The sequence below is a fragment of the Numida meleagris genome, chromosome 1 (genome assembly GCF_002078875.1).
Source record: "Numida meleagris isolate 19003 breed g44 Domestic line chromosome 1, NumMel1.0, whole genome shotgun sequence".
NCBI lineage: Eukaryota > Metazoa > Chordata > Aves > Galliformes > Numididae > Numida > Numida meleagris.
Genome location: NC_034409.1, coordinates 130,440,359 through 130,459,161, shown reverse-complemented (window position 1 = coordinate 130,459,161; position 18,803 = coordinate 130,440,359). Strand labels below are relative to the sequence as shown.

General features: G+C 41.7%; 2 protein-coding genes across 10 annotated transcripts in view; one reads left to right on the top strand and one right to left on the bottom strand.

Moving 5' to 3' along the window:
- The window catches only part of REV1 (REV1, DNA directed polymerase), a 51,724-nt gene extending 44,006 nt beyond the window's left edge, over positions 1–7,718 (top strand). For all 9 annotated transcript variants that reach the window (XM_021413030.1, XM_021413021.1, XM_021413003.1 and 6 more), the window contains 6 exons: positions 379–612; positions 3,439–3,547; positions 4,538–4,749; positions 4,928–5,084; positions 5,978–6,080; positions 7,286–7,718. In XM_021413030.1, the coding sequence (XP_021268705.1) occupies positions 379–612; positions 3,439–3,547; positions 4,538–4,749; positions 4,928–5,084; positions 5,978–6,080; positions 7,286–7,397 (927 nt within the window). In that variant the 3' untranslated portion in view covers positions 7,398–7,718. The remainder of the gene's footprint in view (positions 1–378; positions 613–3,438; positions 3,548–4,537; positions 4,750–4,927; positions 5,085–5,977; positions 6,081–7,285) is intronic.
- The window catches only part of EIF5B (eukaryotic translation initiation factor 5B), a 32,823-nt gene continuing 23,115 nt past the window's right edge, over positions 9,096–18,803 (bottom strand). Inside the window, exons 14-24 of the mRNA XM_021413083.1 lie at positions 18,491–18,632; positions 17,376–17,507; positions 16,588–16,770; positions 16,292–16,453; positions 14,440–14,571; positions 13,066–13,197; positions 12,863–12,939; positions 12,578–12,742; positions 11,629–11,767; positions 10,437–10,598; positions 9,096–9,880 (exon numbers count right to left, since the gene is read on the bottom strand). Coding sequence (XP_021268758.1) covers positions 9,773–9,880; positions 10,437–10,598; positions 11,629–11,767; positions 12,578–12,742; positions 12,863–12,939; positions 13,066–13,197; positions 14,440–14,571; positions 16,292–16,453; positions 16,588–16,770; positions 17,376–17,507; positions 18,491–18,632 — 1,534 coding nt within the window. The 3' untranslated portion in view covers positions 9,096–9,772. The remainder of the gene's footprint in view (positions 9,881–10,436; positions 10,599–11,628; positions 11,768–12,577; positions 12,743–12,862; positions 12,940–13,065; positions 13,198–14,439; positions 14,572–16,291; positions 16,454–16,587; positions 16,771–17,375; positions 17,508–18,490; positions 18,633–18,803) is intronic.

The following is an 18,803-nucleotide window of genomic DNA, read 5'->3' as shown; positions in this document are numbered from 1 at the left end:
TGCAGGATTTCCTGAAGATCTTTATAGTGATGTTACACATGGCAAACTTGGAATATGAGAGAACTGTGAGGAAAACTTGCATATACTTTGAGATGAGAACACTAGATACTGTAAAAAGAGAAAAGTGAGCATTCATGTTTGCTGCCTACTTAGTGTTACATAATTATTTCTATTTTATGTTTTTTACATTTTGCTGCTGTAGAGTGTAACTGTCAGGTCTCCAAATGTTTACACATACACAAATTAAGATGATTTTTTTTTCCCCCAAACTCAAAGACTGTAGAACTATTTTATTTTTTTTTCTTCTTTTACTGAAATTGACTTTGTGATCTACTCCTCAGGGACATCTAAAAGCTTTTCTTTTTTTTGTATCTGTAGCTAGATAAGTCTGTGCTAGAAGCTCTGCCGCCCGATCTCCGGGAACAAGTAGAACAAGTCTACACCATACAGCAAGGGGAGACCTGTGGAGACAGCAGAAGAGAGCCAATAAACGGATGTAACACTGCACTTCTCTCACAACCAGTTGGAACAGTGCTTTTACAAGTACCGGAGCTCCAAGAACCAAATGCCAATATGGGAATTAATGTAATAGCCTTGCCAGCTTTCTCACAGGTAGGGTGTTTGCAAGATATCGATAAACGTCAGCTTTCCACCTACAAGAAGAGCCAGCAGCTTTTTCTTGAGACAGAATTACTAGAATCTGTTACTGACTCAAAATGAACGATGGTCCTTTAGTATCTTGTAAAAGTCTGCTTTCAAATGTATCTTGCTCTATCACAAAGTATAACGGCATTTATTTGTTAAAGATTTATAGTCATCAATATGCCTGGTTTTCCTCTTAATGCAAAACCATGTTTACACTTTGCTTTGCAATCTAGTGTGTAAATAGTTGTTTTTCTGCATTGCGGCTGAGTTACACTGCACCATCAGTCTAAAGCCATCCTAAAATCAGCTTAGCTGTTCCCAGGAGACTCGCTGTGTTTAAGTGGATACTCTGATGGTGTAAAGCCAACCCTCTAGCTTCTGTAGTGATTGTTTATATCACATTCCTGTGAGAAAGGCAGGCCTGGGTAAAGACTGTGCATTTCTCCATAATGTTTAAAAGGACTCCTGTATAGCTGGTCCAGGACTAGGAAAGTGTGAGGTTGTTCTCAGAATAGCAGCCTGGAGGGGGAGCAGGGTGCGGTCATGATGCTTCTAGTGATATTCCACCTTCCGGTCCAAAATGACGTTGAACAGATGTAGGGTAAAAAAAATCACAGATTGGAATATGCAGAGATACAATATCTTGCATATACACGATCTAAAATTATTCTCGATACTGCTCAATTTTATTTTTCTATTTACTGTGCCATTGCTACATTGTTGTTCTCAATGTGCTGCCAACAAATCAGATTTATAGAGGGATATTTGCTGCTGTTTCTAAGGCATACTGATGCTTGGCTGTCTAAGAGCATAGAGAAAATTAGATGAAATTCCTGACCTGCTTTCAGGAAATAGTGGTTAAAATAATTATTTTTAAAATGTACTTCACATATTATATAAATAAGTTTTACATATTAAATAAATAAATATTTTTAAAGTGTACAGTCCATTCTGCTACTAAAATTTCTTCACCTTAATTCAGGTTAATTGGTTCAAAAACAGTTGGATCAATTTTCATTCCTGGCAAAGGTGGCTTTTCCAGGTGGGGATATTGTGAGAACAGGAAGTAAATTCTCCATCCCTCAGCTTTTTTAAATTATGTTGTTATACCTGTTAATGAATGCGTCTTGGACTTGAGGGTTGAATTGTGCTGTGCTTTAACTTGCCACCCTCCACACTTGGTATACCACTCAGTAGTCTTTTTCAGAGTAAGTTAGAACTGCATGTCATTTTCCATAAAAATGACATTTAGTTTGTGTTATCACATTTACGCTTTATCTACCTATTAATTACTAGCTGAGGATTGGTTGGGTTTTTTTTTTTCTGGAGAGGTTGTTTTTGTGTTTGTTTTTTAATAACAGTATTACTTTTTGAAAATTTGTTAGTCTCTAATTTGCTTGTTTGGTTGCACTGATTTTCCTGTCTCTGTCTCCTAGTGTAATTTGTGACTCTGTGACTTGATCCAAGCGTGCCAGCTTAGCAGAGCAGCCATTTAATTTAAAGGTGTATTTCCAAAATGGGCTGCGTACAACAGATTTGTGGGATGTATTGTGGTGGTGTAACCTTAGTGGGCAGGTCAGCACCGCACAGCTGCCTGCCTGCTCAAGGGAGAAAACTTGTGGGCTGAGATGAAGACAGTTTACTAGGTAAAACAAAAATTGTGCGTACCAGCAAAGCAAAACAAGGAATTAATCCACGACTTCCTACTGGCAGGCAGATGTTCAGCCACTTCCAGGAAAGCAAAGCCCACGCTTAGAAGTGAATGACGTTTGTAAGTAGTGGGGCGAACTGCTGGTGTCAGATCTGCACCTCCTCCTTACGTTGCCTTAACGTGGTAAAGGTTCTTTGTAGGAGAACTTGTACAGCACGTGAAAAGTACTGGTGTCCATTTGCTGTGTTGATTAAGCAGTGACATTTTCCACACTGGACAAATGTACAGCTACGTGAAGGATGTGTTAGGGCAACGAATAGCGAATGCTATGCTTTCAGAGGGCAGGGCTGGGGGGAATAACGGAATTGTGTTCATCTCCCTGTACTGCATTACTCCTGAAGGAGTTGTTAAGTCGTGGAATGGAACCGTTGCAATGTACATACACCAAAAAAAAAAGTTAATGGAAGGCCCAGTATCCCGTATTTTCCTGACTCTTGCATGTTTAACCAGTGAACATTAACCTTTCTAACATACTTTTATTGAATAAATTTATATTTAAGAAAGAACTGAGGCCTTAGGAGTTAATTGGCAAGGGACTGTGTTCTTATCGGTATATGGAGGGATGGACTTCTGAAAACCTTTTGCATTAGTTCAAGATATAAAGTAGTTGGACTTGTGCTGCACTTAAAGAAGTGAGACTGTTCCCAAAGGTGTTTTATCTGAGGTATGTAGCAGTATCAAAACAAAGAGAAGAACAAATGTTTGGTTGTTCAGAGGTTTGAGTTTGTCAGTTCAAAGGCGTTGTTCTCTGAGTTAGGCTGCACTGTTAATAGCAGGTGAATAAAGGTGGAGCATCTTGGGGAAAGAAGTTGTTAGCACCTCTGATCATTTCTGATGGTTAGTGTGTTACACATCTATAAATAGTAATTTTATAATAAATGTAACGTTTAGAGGAAAATATTGTGATTTTTACAAGCTAAGGTACAAGAAGAAAACATACACTGTAAAATACATTGCATCTCATCTATTTTTCCTTGGCATAAAATGTAAATACCTTTCTCATGTGGGTAATGTAGAGGAAAGCAGACATTGCTGATGACTGGCGAAATAATCAAATGAATCTTCCTTCTGTCACTGTTCAGGTGGACCCTGAGGTTTTTGCTGCACTGCCTGCTGAGTTGCAAGCAGAGCTGAAGGATGCATATGATCAAAGGCAAAAGCAACCAGAGCAGCAACCTGCTAACGCTTTTGGTAAGTAGATATAGTTGTACAATGCTTTTGTGTAGGAGTTGTTTAATACTTGAAAAGATTTATGCAACCCTCAATACAATGTAAATGTAAATAAAGCTTCTGGGAAGATAGCGTGTTAAATCAAATTTCTATATTTTTGATAGTGAGTTACAACCAGCTGTGGCCTCATTTTGCAAACAGATGCCTGGCTTTACTTAAACAGGTAATTAATTCAATTCATTGGGACTGTGGCACTAAACCCACCCATGTCCATATGTTTGCAGAATAGAATGTCAACTTGGTATGTCTCGTGATTTAAAGCGCTGCATCTTCAGCACTGAGCTAGCTAAACAAGTACGTTTCGACTAGCATCCTCTTGGTTTGTATAGCAGTAGTACATGTTTCAGGGCAGTAGTTGATACGCGTCACCATATCTGAGAGATGATTTTACTCTGCGCTGGTCACCTGGGTCTCCTTTATGTAATCAGTAGAAAGATAGAAGGTAAATGCCCTGTGAATTTGCTCGTTATGAAATGGGTTGGAAATGGCACTGGGTTCATTGTCAATTAAATGCTGCGTTATTACAATACAAACTTGATTTCACAGGTAGTAGACCACTGCAGATAAGAGCGCTTTGGGGTGCTCTTTGCTGCTGGTACCCACTGGAGTGAAGTCTTAGCAGGTATCTGGTTTGGAGAGGGCTCTAAGGTGAATCAGTTGGTCCAGTAGGCTGCAAATTTCACTAGCTGCACGTATTCAAACACTGAAATGCTTGATATCAAAAGGCTTATGGATGGTTGAATATCCTGAGTATGCTAATGTCTAGGCAGTGCTTTTCAAATACCTAGAGCGTTGCCAATATCTGGAATGACAGGTGCACGTTAAGTGACTTTATCTAGGTTATATTTACCTAATTGATTCATAGTTTTTACGGAAGACAGAGTCTCCTTTTCAATGGAAAAGCATTTGATTTTAAATACGTCAGTCACTGACTATTCCTGTGTTTTTCAGGATCAAAAAATCCTTGTCTACAACCGAAGCATGCAACAACGAAAAATAAGAAGAAAATCAGGAAAAAAAATCCAATCAGTCCTGTAAAAAAGATTCAGAGTCCTCTGAAAAACAAACTCCTGGGTAGCCCTGCAAAAAACATGCCGGCTACATCTGGAAGCCCGCAGAAGTTAATAGATGGTTTCTTGAAACAGGAGGGAACGGCTCCTCAGGTAATTTGAGCCCTAATGACAGCTTTCAGTAAAGCCTTGTCCATTGCTTTAGATTTGGTCCGTGTTCATCCGTTGTTTTCTCTACTGGATTCTTCACTAGATCATTACAATGTACGTGTGTCTTTGGTGTTACCATATTTGTCAGACTGAGCGTTACCAACTTACATGTTTCAAACAGCTAGAAGCAGTTCCGTCGACTTCAGATGCTTCAGACCCATCAGCTGTGCAGAGTGAACAGTCTGGTTCCTTCAGGCCCCAAGCACCCAACCTGGCTGGAGCTGTTGAATTCAATGATGTAAAGACGTTGTTGAAAGAATGGATAACAACTATTTCAGGTAACAGATTTCGTGCTAGTGATGATGTTGTTTGCATCACAGGGAAAACTTTTTTTTTTTTTTTTAGCAAGCTTTTTGTATTTTCTTCCTTCTTCCGTCACTGTTCCTTTTGCTGGTTACTTTTCACAGTCATCTTGAAGTCTTAATGCTTTGCAGTCCTGCAGTAACGTGATTCTTCCTACTTGGTTGTTGGTCATTTTTGCCAGCTCCTGTTCTATTCTGTGTTTAGCACCATGACAATCTGCCTGCTCTTCTCTTCAGCCCGTGTGTCAGGTTCTTGTGTAATGCCTTGATGTTACTTGTATGAGAGGTTTGTCTTACTTTGTCCGGTATGGTACAGCCCTTGGGGTGAAAGCTCTTAAGAGGGAATTCCGCTTATGATGTTGCTGTTTTAGAGGGAAAGGAATGCAGATTTTTTTCACATAACAAACCGCCAGAATGAATTCTAGAACAACATGCAGAAGTGTAACACTGTTGTTAAACTGTGATTTAAACTTCAACATCGTGTCACACAATTAGCAATGCCGTAATATCTTGGGAAATCCGACCTGCAGGAGTCTTCATATCCTGAGCACTGCCATTTTCCTCAGGAGTTCTGAGAGAGCCATTCCCATCTCAGTCCCTTCTTCCTTCTCCCTTGCCCTTTGGCTGTCATTTGTGCTTACAGGAGGGGAGAAAAAAAAGGAGTGAGGTGCTTCAGGGTGTTGCAGTCCATTCATGTGCAGAACTTTTGGTGCTGGGGGGAGGTGCGGGAACACAGCAGTTGTCAGATTGGCACCTGAAGAGCTAACACTGCCTCAGTTTTTTCCTCGTGTTTTCTAATTATTCTATGGTTGTATTGTGAGTGTACTCTGAGAAAAGTTCTCTCCATTCTTTTCATTATTCTTGTACAGATCCTATGGAAGAAGACATTCTGCAGGTTGTGAAGTATTGTACTGATCTAATAGAAGAAAAGGACTTGGAAAAATTGGATCTGGTTGTTAAGTACATGAAAAGGTAGCTTAGTTGTTAATATTTGTGACACTTAAATCGTTTTTGTTAGCACTTTTGCGCAAGGTATTTGTGAGGCCATAAGCCTATTAGGCATTTCATTGCTGAGTGTAAATATTTTAAGTTTAAATTTTATTAAATGTTATTAAAGTGGGGAGAGAGAAGGAGTTGGGCTGATAAAACAGATAATTTGTGAAAAATGAATAGTAGCATTTAAAAAATACTTGGTTATAGAGCGTTTGTTGTCCTTGTCCCTTTTCTTCATCCTGTTTTCATTCGTTTATCCCGCTACCTGAAATCTCACCTGACTTCAGTTCCGTGTCCAGATCCTGCCTCACCTCTCCAGCCCCATTAAACCCATTCCTAGTGCTCAGTTACTGTGCTACTACTCCTCCCACGAGTCAGGAGGCCCAATTTCCATTTATGACCTGCTTGGTAGCTCAGCTTTCTGTTTTTTAGATCATGAAAACATTTATTTCACAGATCCAACCATGCCCAAAAGACTACAACTTCTGTGTTATGGGATGTCTTTAGGCCTTAGAAAATGAGAAATCTGCAGTGAACTGTTTTGCTGAATACTGTGAATTGTTTATAACCAGATACCATTGCTGGCCCCCGTACATGAGATGTGCCCTGATGGCAGTGTCTCTCCAAAGCCTGGCAGCAAGCACAGGACAAGGGACATGGGAGTGAGGGATACACAATTGTCCATGTGACACTGACATTAAATCCTCCAAAGCTGTATGTGTAGGAGCGCTCTGCTCTCCTGTAGTAGTCATCTAGGAGGTGACTGAAAGCGGGGGGGAGAGGGAGAACACAGTGGCTCTGTCTTCTTTGGGTATTTTTTACTTTGCTTTTAGTAGCAGCTGAACAATAGAGGTAGCTTGCGCTTATCTGCGTGCTCATGATTTGGTTCCACTCGTAGCTGCACACACAATATAGAGTCCCTCAAACCTATGATTAAAATGCCATAGTTACCCTTGGCATTTGTTGGCAGAGAGGTGTAGTGCCTGTGTCTTAGTTTGAGAAAGATCAGGATGCAGAAACTTCTGTGCAACTTGCCATTTTTAGTGTAAAGTTGTTGGAAGGTCCCTTCTTTCATCATTTTTGTGATAATTGTTTTCCCATTTGAAGACCAAAAGTAAATGTAAGAAGAGCTGGTTCTGGGATGGTAATTTTCACCCCTTTTTTTTTCTCTTCCTTCCCTTCAGGTTAATGCAGTCATCTGTGGAATCGGTTTGGAATATGGCATTTGACTTCATTCTTGACAATGTTCAGGTAGTTTTACAGCAAACTTACGGAAGCACATTAAAAGTTATCTGAACTTGTAGTGAGGAACTTGAGAGCCTGGAGCTCTCTGCTAGCTGTGCCATAAGTGCTTGTGAGGTATTTGCAAAGTGCATGATAGTAATGCCCTGAGTTTTTATAATTTCAAATTTCTTTTTAAACAACAAAGTGTTTTGTACATTTCTTTTCAGAAAGTGCCAAATTTGTCAGTATTGCATGTAAATAATTGTGTTAAAATTCTTTTATTGTAGCATAGAATCTATTTACAAAATGTTTGTTTATAAAGTTTTATGGATTTTTACAGTGAAGTGTTTACAGTTGTTTAATAAAGAACTGTATGTATATTTTTGTACTGATTCTATTTTGTCATGCTTCAGTTTGAATATCGCTGACCCCTTCTGTCAATGCTGCAGCTTTGATTCCTTTCATGAAGTCCCACACAGTGATGCTGTCTCAGCACATGCAGGAGACTGCTGTATGTCCATCTGGCTGCATCTTGTTTCTGGCTCCACTGATGTTAGACCAAGGGAAGAACACCATCTCCTCTTCTGCTTCATCCTTCAGTAAAAGGAGCCCCCGTTGCCTGAGCGCTCCCAGCACGTGAGGTAGCTGAGGCACATTTGCTCTCTGAGCTCTGCATATTCAGGAGTGGAGTTGTCCCTGGAGCTATGTGCTCATGAAGGAGAATAGAGATCTTTACAGTTACCCAAAATAAGCCCTGTATGCCAGAGAGTAAGCAAGCCGGAGTGGAGTGCTGTCTGTATCAGTGCTCCCAATTGCTCATACTCTGAGTAGAGCAACATTCCCCTCTTCACATCCCATCATGTAACATGAATTGTCTCTGCAACAACACAGGGTGTTTGAGTAGCAGGAGTCTTGTCAGGAAGGGACCCATACCTGGTATCACTAAAAGGGTCTGACCAGAGCTGACAGCTCTGGGGTCTGCGCAATAGGCATGGACGTACTCAACCTAGTCCAAGTGATTAAGGGAATGAAGCATCTCATACAAGGGAAGGCTTAGAGAGCTGGGACTGTTCAGCTCAGAGAAGGATGGGGAATCTCATCCATGTATACAAACACTAAGAGAGGAGTAAGGAAAATGGAGACAGTCCCTTCTCTGCTATCAAGTGACAAAACAAGTACAAAAAAATTCCTTTTAACACAACCCCCCACCCCTGCAGCTAAAACTCCAGAGGCATTCTGGAGTCCTGACCAGTGGGAGTACTGAAAACCCAACTGGACGTGGTCACAGGCACTTCTGTTCCACTTCTCTAATTGGTTGTTCGCAGAGAGGAATGCACATGCTGCAATTCAAGCAAGTATTTCACTAATTATGTTTCAGGTACCCAGCTCCAATTCTTTGAGTGCTGCTCAAGACATACTTGAAGCTCGCATCTTCCTAAAGGAGAGGATTACTTAACTGCTATTTTCCTTCTCCCTTATTGAGCCCTGCTTCAAACCCCTAAATATTTGACTCAAGTTTGCTGCTCCCTTAACGCCATTTAGCGAAGGTATTTCACGAGTTCCGTAACAGCATCCTGCAAAAACAGCATCATCTGCAGACCACAGGTTGCAGCACCCAAAGCCAGCACTTCATGTGCAGACAATCATTTTGCAGCAGCTGCAGAGCTGCCACATCCAACCTCCTCCCCCCACCCCCAACCCTCTGGTCGTTCTGACCTGCAGCCCGTGAGGGACGTGTTGTTGATTGAAGCAAACTGTCAAACAAGCAGCTGTATGTCCATCTCCTTTATTGCAGCTCTGCATTATAATGATTACAGGTCGACTGTCATGAACTGTACAAGCAGTAGAAGGCGGCCAACTATGCTTTACATCATTTCACACAAAGCAAATACGGAAAGATCCAATCGCCTAGTTGTCTAGTTAAAAAAAGGTCTATAGGCACAAAGCAGAAGAATGTTGGAAAAGAGAGTCGAGGAAAGAGGTATGCATAAATAAAGAAGTACTTCTTACATCAAAAATGTCCCAAGAATCACAAAGTCTGCAGAAGCTTGGTTAATCAAATACTGCAGTACTGATCTCATCAGTATAAAAGTGAAAGAGCTTTAGTTCTGTAATAAAAATTCAATTTATTTTACTTTATTTTGGAGAGAGGAGGGGAAAAAGGGCGGAAGGAAGGTGGAAGAGAAGAAAGGGCAAACTTTAAAACAGCAGCCAGTAGTGGGAAGGGCGGTGGGAAAGGTGAACAGGCACATTGGAACCGTGGGAACATGTAAATTGACCACTGTCAAACCAGTGTAAATTTCTTGGTTTCTCATGGAAAACATTTTATCCACATATTTTCCTCCCAAACATATATCCAACACTGTCTTCGGTATATGACTTTGTTGGTAACTTTTAGAACAGGAATAGCAAGTCTATTCCTGCCTCCCGTTGCTGTAAAAAGTTATCTAGATGATTTCAAACACTTTCTTCAGCTCCACTATGAGCTGCCAGTCAGACTTCTGCATTTCGTCCCTGAACCAGTCCTTCAGAGCGTCGATGGACTGACGGCTGATCTGCAACACACGAGACAAGCCCGTCAGAAACAAGAGGGGCACGTAAACAAAGGCAGCTTTTCACATGCTGGGAACAGTAACCTATGGGAAAGGCACTCACCTACACAACAGGAAAGCTAACTAAGCCCAGTTGGCTACTATCTCCTGCACAGCTGCCCTTACCTGGACTGCGGCAGCACTGCCAGCAGTGCACAAATTCCATCCGAGGCAAACACAGTCACGCTGTCCTGCCCTCAGGGACAGCGACGTTGCTGTGAGCAGCAGCTACAGACAAAGGTATGCACACAGCTCACTTGCTAGTTTCCCCCTCCATGCACTGAGCTGCCCAGTGCTTCTAGCTACAGCACCTCATTCCTTTGGCTCTTTCGAGCAGCACTACTACAGAAGTCGAAACAAGGCTACAGAGAAACGCTGTCAAACGAAGCCATCCACGAGCAATTCCAAGTGGCTCTCGGTCCCCAGTGAGGGTCGCTAGTATCAGCTTTTCAGGCTACATGCGACATTTCCACTTCAAGTTACCTCTAGATCATACGCTGAAAATACAGATGGCTTTTACCTTGCTGACGAGGATGTCCGTTGCTTCAAAATGCCGTCCATACATTTTCGGCGATTCACCAGGAATAGGTTCTATTTTAACACAGACTTCTTGACCTTTTTTTGCCACCTCCACTGGCTTGTGGTTTATTTCAATACTTGTAACTATTCCAATGTCAACAAACTGTAACGCAAGGAAGAGACTGTGAGACAGATGGGCAAAACCCGTGCGCGGACGCTCTCGCTTCCTGCTAGCTGTTCACACGGAGCTATCAGAGCTGCCACCTCACAACTTGCAAAGCAAAGCACGCTGTGAGCACACGTGGAAACGGGCAGCGGTGCCAACCCTCCTGCAGCTCATCTGCCTTATCTATTTGTTATCCTTCAGAACATCAAGACTTGAGTTCCCCCTTTATTAGCGACCGGCAACGGAAGTTTTGCTTGTTACTTTGCATCACGATATCAAAACTGCATGGGGAAGGAGGGAGGCTGCCTGCCACAGCTACACTTTGCTTCTTGGCAGGGTGCCGTGAAAGTCACAAAGCGCTCGCTTTGCATGTGACTCCTCCAGCAGAGTAGTGTGATGGCTGATCATTGCAATCACTGATCTAAAACCCTGCATCTCATCTCCTCTGCCAGAATGGGCCCCTCACTGCAAGAAAGACATTGAGGCCCTGGAGCGACGAAGCTGGTGAGGGGTCTGGAGCACAGGCCTTATGAGGAGCGGCTGAGGGAGCTGGGATTGTTCAGTCTGGAGAAGAGGAGGCTCTGGGAGGCCTCATCGCTCTCTATAACTACCTGAAGGGAGGTTGTAGTGAGCTGGGGGTCAGCCTCTTCTCCCTTGAAACTAGTGACAGGACGAGGGGGAATGGCCTCAAGTTCTGCCAGGGGAGGTTTAGGCTGGACATTAGGAAATACTACTTTTCTGAAAGAGTGGTCAGGCGCTGGAATGGGCTGCCCAGGGAGGTGGTTGAATCACCGTCCCTGGGGGTATTCAAGAAACATTTAGATATAGCGTTGAGAGACATGGTTTAGTGGGGTTATTGGTGGTAGGTGGATGGTTGGACTGGATGATCTTGTAGGTCTTTTCCAACCTAGCTGATTCTATGTACACAATTCTGCACAACAAGCAAGTGCATGCAAACGTTTCCTGGTGCATCATCCCAGCAACTACCAGCTCCATCAAGCATCCTTGGGAAGAGGCTCTTACTCACGTTTTTGCTGGGTACACACATGGGAGTCCCCTGCTTCACCTGGCCTGCCTCCACAACCACACCCATCACTATTGGGTCACGGGAGTTGAAAATAAACTGAGGGAGTATTTTCATCTTGCAAGGAAATACTGCTATATGCCTGCAAGACAACAAAGAAAAGGCGTTTTGAAATAGATGCTGCAACAGCGACCAGAGCACACGGTTCTGCCCTCTCTCACGCAGCCTGGGCATTTATTCTAGCAGTGTCACTTGGGCAAAGCATCAGGCAGGAAAATTCTCTGCTGATTCTACTCAATACTCCATCTTGAAGAACTAAAGGTGACAATGACCAGGCAGGGATGCCACAGGTTTTGTTGTGACTGGTTCAGGCATTGGCTAAGACCATGACCAAAGGAACAATAATTGCAGAACAATTACAATCTCAGAGGAGCACAAGAATAGAAGCGTTACCACAATCCATCAGTGACTGAAGAAATTCAAAACTTTTGTTCGAGAACAAGTATTTTAAAATGCTGAGCTACACAATCTTAAATTTGGATTAAAAATATACTGCTTTACTGAGGACCAGCTAGAGACGCAGGTTCCAAAAATTAAGTTTTGGATCCCTATAAATCCTTAAACGTTGGCTTACTCATGTTATTGCAGTCAGAACCAAGCCCTGTTCGCTGGAATTACATAAACATGAAACAATAGAACCCAAATCCTTCTGCTTGCTTTCTCAACTGTGCAGCTCCCATCTGTCACAAAATAGGAAAAAGAACCAAGTACATGAGGGAAAGAACACTGCATTTCTTCTTGTCTCTTCTTCCTCTTTTCCTTCCTTCCCATCAGAACTACTTCTAAGTGATAGCTCGCAATCAACGAGCTTAATTTAATTTCGTTTAGTAATAAAAAGATGAAGAGATTGTGCTACTTAGGAAGCATACAGAATAAGACTGCTTTTACTTACTTGAACTCTTCTTGTTTCTGTTTTTTATAGTCTTGTCTATATTTTGTGAAGGCATCAAATAGGTGATAAATTATTTCAGCACTAAAAATTCGCACTCCTAAACTATCAGCCATTTCCTGCGCATCACGTTCAATCCTCACATCAAATGCCAGGATAACTGCATATCTGCAAAAGAAAGAAGTCGAGCAGTTCACCAGGCAGGTCATAGAACTAGAGCTGAGAAGGAAGGCTTCCCGAAACACCGCAATGCATTTATCAACACAGTGAAGTAAAGAGCTAGCTTACTGTGGGTCGTGCTCCAACATAACGGATGCCTTCATAACGTCTTTTTTATGGACAGGACCTATATTAATTCCTGCATACTGTTGAAGAGGAAAGGCACACACATCAGTCACTGACCTTTCTGAGTTGAAAGGAAACAGTTATCGACTAAAACACCACAACACAACCATAGAAACAACGTCAGATACAGCACAGAGAGCACTTACTGGCACTTCCGACGTTTTAAGAAATTCAAGTAACGCTTCCAAAGACCCTAAAGTAGAAGCCTGGACATAAACTCCTTTCTCTTCTAACTTGATTGCATTCAGTGTTTGCTTCAGTTCATGTATTAGTTCATCCTTTGGAAAGAAAAGCAAGGTTTAGTTCTATTGCTGGTCTTGGTACAAAGTCTTCCTGTTCACGACAGCCATACCGACAGGTAGCGACTCGGAGCCTCGCAGTACAGGTCACACACAGCCCCGTGAGGCACCGCGGCTTGGTGAGAAGAGCCTGTACCGAACCGTATTGGAGGACTTTGAAAGGAGGTGACCACAGAACACAAAGCAGATACCCATCTTGGGAGCCAGTGACACTTCTCTGCAGGCTATGCTGTTCCACCGAGCGCAGTGACCAGCAAGATGAATGGACACACAAAACAGTGTGTGCCATTGTCTTTGGTTGCTCAATTGAAGATTAACAAAGACAGAGGTCCCTAAAACCACTGGCTGAAACGGATTCTGGATGCCCCATGAGCAGCAAGGCCTAGGTACACCATGGAGGATACCAGAGCAGAAGGGCCAGCTTGTCGCTCTCAGAGAAGTTACAGTCCTGTTTTCAAGAGCCTGTGCCTCTCAAGTCTGAACATTCTTTTCCTCTGACAGATTAACAGTTGTTACCTTTTAATTTAAGCTCTCACACATCTATGACAAGTACATTGTACATACGTACTCTGATCTACCCAGCCTGTAATTGGGGGACCTGAAAGAAAGATTAACTTTCCTTAAGAGGCAAAGGTAAACAGACAGTAGGATGAAATAAAACTGTGTTTAAATACACTATTGGCACAGTGGGTCTTCTTTTTAAACTAGCTTCTTCACTTTGGAAGGGCAGGAGCATCTCAGCTGAATTTCAGTTAAGACAGCTGCATTCATTTCTTTTGTAACTTTCGAAGTGGCTGAAAAAAGTTTATTACATAAGTCTTAAATGAGCTTTCCAATTCTGATAGTTTAAGATACTCCACTTGCAGATATGCCTAGCATGATTTCATTGAAATGTATGCATGAATTACTACAGATGCTGAATCAGTAATTAATAACATAGTCAAACTGTGCTATGATATGTTTCCAATCCTTATTCCATAAGCAGAGACAACCCAGCAAAATATCAGGGAAAACTGAGAATCAAGATAGCAAGAACATCAACACTTAAGACTCTGCAGAGCGTTGTGTCCATGTGATTATTACAGTTTTTCAAACGTACCCAAAAAACAAGTAAAACAAGTTACTTGCACGTTGAACTCTCAATCTTTGAATGAGCTTCATCACCAGAGAATTCAATCACCCCCCAGTTTAAGTGTCTCATTTCAACATCAGCCATCTCACCTTGAGGACTGGGACTTCATCCTCTTTATGAGCTACAAGCAGTGGCAAACCAGCCAACGTTTTTTCCAAATCTTTCCCAAGAATCTTCACACCTTGAGCAGCAACAACCTCTTTGTGCTTTTCATATTGGTTCTGAAAAGGAGAACACGCAATAGGAAAGAGTTCGCGTAGATGCTACACAGCAATACAAGGTAGTATTTGTAGTAGTAAAGAGATGCTGAAGAACTTGCTACCAGCAAGTGCAGCCGGCAGGATGGCAGTGAAGTCCAGCTCTTCCCACAGAATCACAGAACAGCGTGGGTTGGAAGGGACCTTAAGGATCATCTCACCACCTATCAGTTACTTCCTCTTCTTCACATTCCTGACATCCACGTTTATCGGCATACTCCTCTCCCATTAGATTTTTTTATTACTGTTATTGGGGTTCAGGCAGGGGAGGCAAGGCATGCAGCAGCAGGGGAACTGTCCAAGGCAGAGAAAAAGAGCAACAACTTGGGCACACGAGGACAGTGCAAGCGGTGATAGGAAGCTGCTCACCAAAAACACAAAATTCAGCCCCATGGGGAAGTAAAGAGAAGATGCTGAGGCTCAGCTAAACAAACTAAAGCTGGGTTTTCTGGTTTGTTTCTTCATTTCTTTTGTTTACGAGATTCCCCATTCACTTCTTGAAGCTGCAAGGCAGGTTACTTTCTCAATAAACACTTAATTCCTGCAAGCCTCTATTCTTAATCCCTGCACACCCAATATCTGGGGCGTTTTTTCAAGGACAATTTCCCATGAACAAGCTGAACTTAAGCGTCTTTCACTTGGGTGTTGGTACCCTATACTACTCCATCTGCCATCAAATCACCACATACCATCTGACAATCTTGTTGACATGGGAACTTGTAATGTGTTACTCTGCTGTTTAACCCCACATGAGACTTAAGTCTCAACAGTTTCACAGACCAGTATGTCTTCTGCTTTGAATAAAGGGAAGCAATGGCCTTTCATCGATCCTACAGTAAGCAGAACATACTCAAGTTTCCAACAAAGAGGATTTAACCAAAGCAGAAGTGTCAATAAAGAGTCCAAAGCAGGACATCAGACTGCAGGTAATCCAGGGCAACTGTCCTACCCCACAGCAGTGTCAGATGAGAACATTTGGCAGTCAATTAAAACCAGGGCAGCAAAACCCCCTACAACTCTTGAACAGGACAAAACAGTATAGATTCTGCAGAAGTCCTGGTCGTCACCCCTCACCAGCTACTCCTAGAAATTCACTTGGTCAGTTTTTGTTGGTTTGTTTTTTTTAATTTAATTGTATATTGATTTACTTAATTGTGTATTATTTTATTTAATTGTATATTTCAAGGCTGGACGTGGCTCTGGGCAGCCTGGTCTAGTGGTTGGCGATCCTGCACTCAGCAAGGCGGTTGAAACTTGATGATCTTTGAGGTCCTTTTCAACCCAGGCCATTCTGTGATTCATTCTATGTATATGCTTGCTTTTATAGAAAAATTATTTTCTAATAATATTTTAACTTCAAAGTCAGTGCATTAGTACACTCTAATTTCTATGCAAGATGAATACTTCTTTTTCCACACCTAGCAGCATGCTTGAATCCCTTCAAGTGCACACATCTCCATCTGCACCACACGGGATCTCCTTCTTACTTTTCCATTTTTATAACAGACCCACCTATTGTGAAGGCACACACATGAAACTGCAACACTACATATTGCACTGCCTTCCCTTTCAAGTCATCCTTAGATACCACTAGTGAACTCTACATCCTCAGTTGTATCAAAACTTGATTTTATTCTGGTTCTAAATGCTCTCTAAATGTCAGTACAGCAACCAGTTTCCATACCTTAACTCGTAGCTCCTTCATAGGAGGAGGTAGCAGAAGACCTCTAATCTGAGTCACTATAGGACCTTCTACACCAGGAACAATAATGGTGTCTCCCTCTTTCAGGCGTCCATTAATTAAAATAACATCTATGGTAGTGCCCATGCCTGGCAGTGCTTTAACCTGAATGAAAGAGGGAAAGAAAGTTACTCTCTGCTTAAACGCTTTGTTCTTTTTAATTGTAAGCAAAGTGGAAGGGAGCAAGGGGTGAGGACAGAAATTTCTGAATGAATTTTAAAGAATAGCTGCTGAATTACCTCCATGACTTGAGCTCTCAGTTCTTGACATTCAGCCAATCTCTTGGTCAGCATAGTTTGCGTTAGCTCAACGAGAAGAGCTATCAGACTTCCCATGCCATCCCCTGTGTGAGCAGAGGTAGGTACAAGAGAAACAAAAGTGCGGGGATCCTTATTCTCATAAAACAAGGCAGCATTCAAACCCTGGAATCAGGATTAATAGTTACTTGGGGAAAAACAGATACATACACACACACACGCACCATATACACACAGTTAACGGTAACATTCAATTCCAGCCAACCACTACTGCAATTCTCAAATTTAATTTTAAATAAAACCAACACAGTTACTGGCAGCGTATTACAGAACGTGTAGCTTCAACCTACACTTGGATGCAGTACGGGATAACTCTACAAAGCTGATGACCACATGAAACTGCTAGACACCACCGTATGCCACCAACAGCTGCTGCCAGAGTCGATGTGACTCGTGCCCCGCCAGTGTCCAAGGGAACAAGGGACAGATGGGATTCTCTCTCACACGATTCCCAAAGAGGGTAAGAATAGGAACAGAGAACTTGATTTGCTCTTCATGACTTCATCGACCATGCACAGCAATAACCTGGTACTTTTCTCCAAACTAGCACTCCAAAGATGGAGCAGTTCAAAGAGCTGCTATTTGACAACAAAGTTTGGTTTATGGGCAGCAAACACCAATGCGTCAGAAGAGATCAAAACCAGCACACCCACAGCACCACCCTTACCGCCACTTCTATGAACAGAAGAAACTTGCATATTCCAACCTACCTGTTTTGCAAATTCCACTATGATAGCTTTTGCACGCTCTTCAAACTCATCTTTTGTATTCTTTTTCTGCTTCTTTAAAGTCACAGCTACATCTGTATCTGGACTTTTTTTCCAGTCGTATAACCTATCAATCTTGAAAACACAGTAATACATCATCTTATGCAACATGAAGGACAACTTTATGCTTACGCCACATAATTTGAGATGAATACTTTATCAGCTGGCACTACTGGATGTCTAACTATCAAATCTACTTGCTTCAAATGCATTATTTCTCTATGCATCTCCCCAATGTCAGACACAATTTCAGGACAGCAATACTACTTCATATTTTAAAAAATTAAACTACAATAGTCTAGGTTCATATGGAAGAAGTTTATATACATCACTTCCGTCAGATTTAAGAAAAAACATTCAGACGAAAGAGACTCATGTACAGCTTTACATACACAAAAACAGGAGGCTGTTTTTCTTTCCCCTTTGAAAAGTGACTGTGCTCATTTTACAAAGACTTTTCAAAACTTACTGGTGAATGTGAAGCCTTTCCTACACTGCTACAGAGATAGTTGAGGCTGTCCAAAACACATAACTTCAGAAGACTTCCCAGAAAGCAAACTGGTCTTAGGTCCAAAAAACCTTAGCACTGGCTTTACATCTTAGAACTGAATCTTTAGAAAATGGATTATGACTTAAATGACTGGACTATAACATGAACCTCAAGATCTTTTCATTATTTAAACTCTGGCCTTATCACCTCTCCATCCATGCTTTTTAAAACAACACCAACACAGCTGTTTTCAGTAATGAGGTAAAGCTTCCTTGGTGCCAGCAACCTTTAATACTAATATTCAGTTCACTTTCAAACACCTACTGAAGTTATGGAAGTTTATCAGTAAGAACTGTGAGACAAACTGTCACGCTGCTCTGCAGAGCTCCTGTAAAGCAGTTTGACCATCAAGGATTTCAAAAATGCAGCAGAAAGGGGCTAAGAGCCACTACTTCTGTCTTTGCACAAATAATTCAAGTTCATGAAAGACAACAGGAAACTGTCAGACTGACTCAAAATACTTTATTACAATATCAAAACGTATCATCATAGTGAAAAGCTTTCTTACCTTGTTGAGAGCTACTATGAAGGGGCATTTCTTAGATTTCAATAGATTTATTGATTCAATTGTCTGTGGCTCCAAACCATGCATAATGTCAACTACGAGAATGGCAATGTCACAAAGTGAGCTTCCTCTATTTCTTAAATTGCTGTGGTATTAAAAGAGAAAAAATATCATGTAGCCACAGAACTTTAAGAAAAACACCAAATACAATGTCAAACTTACACTGATGAATAAAAAGCTAAAGCGGATCAGATACTTACTTTTCCCCATCAGAAATAGTTCTTTACTATGTATCAATGAAACGCTGAAATAACAC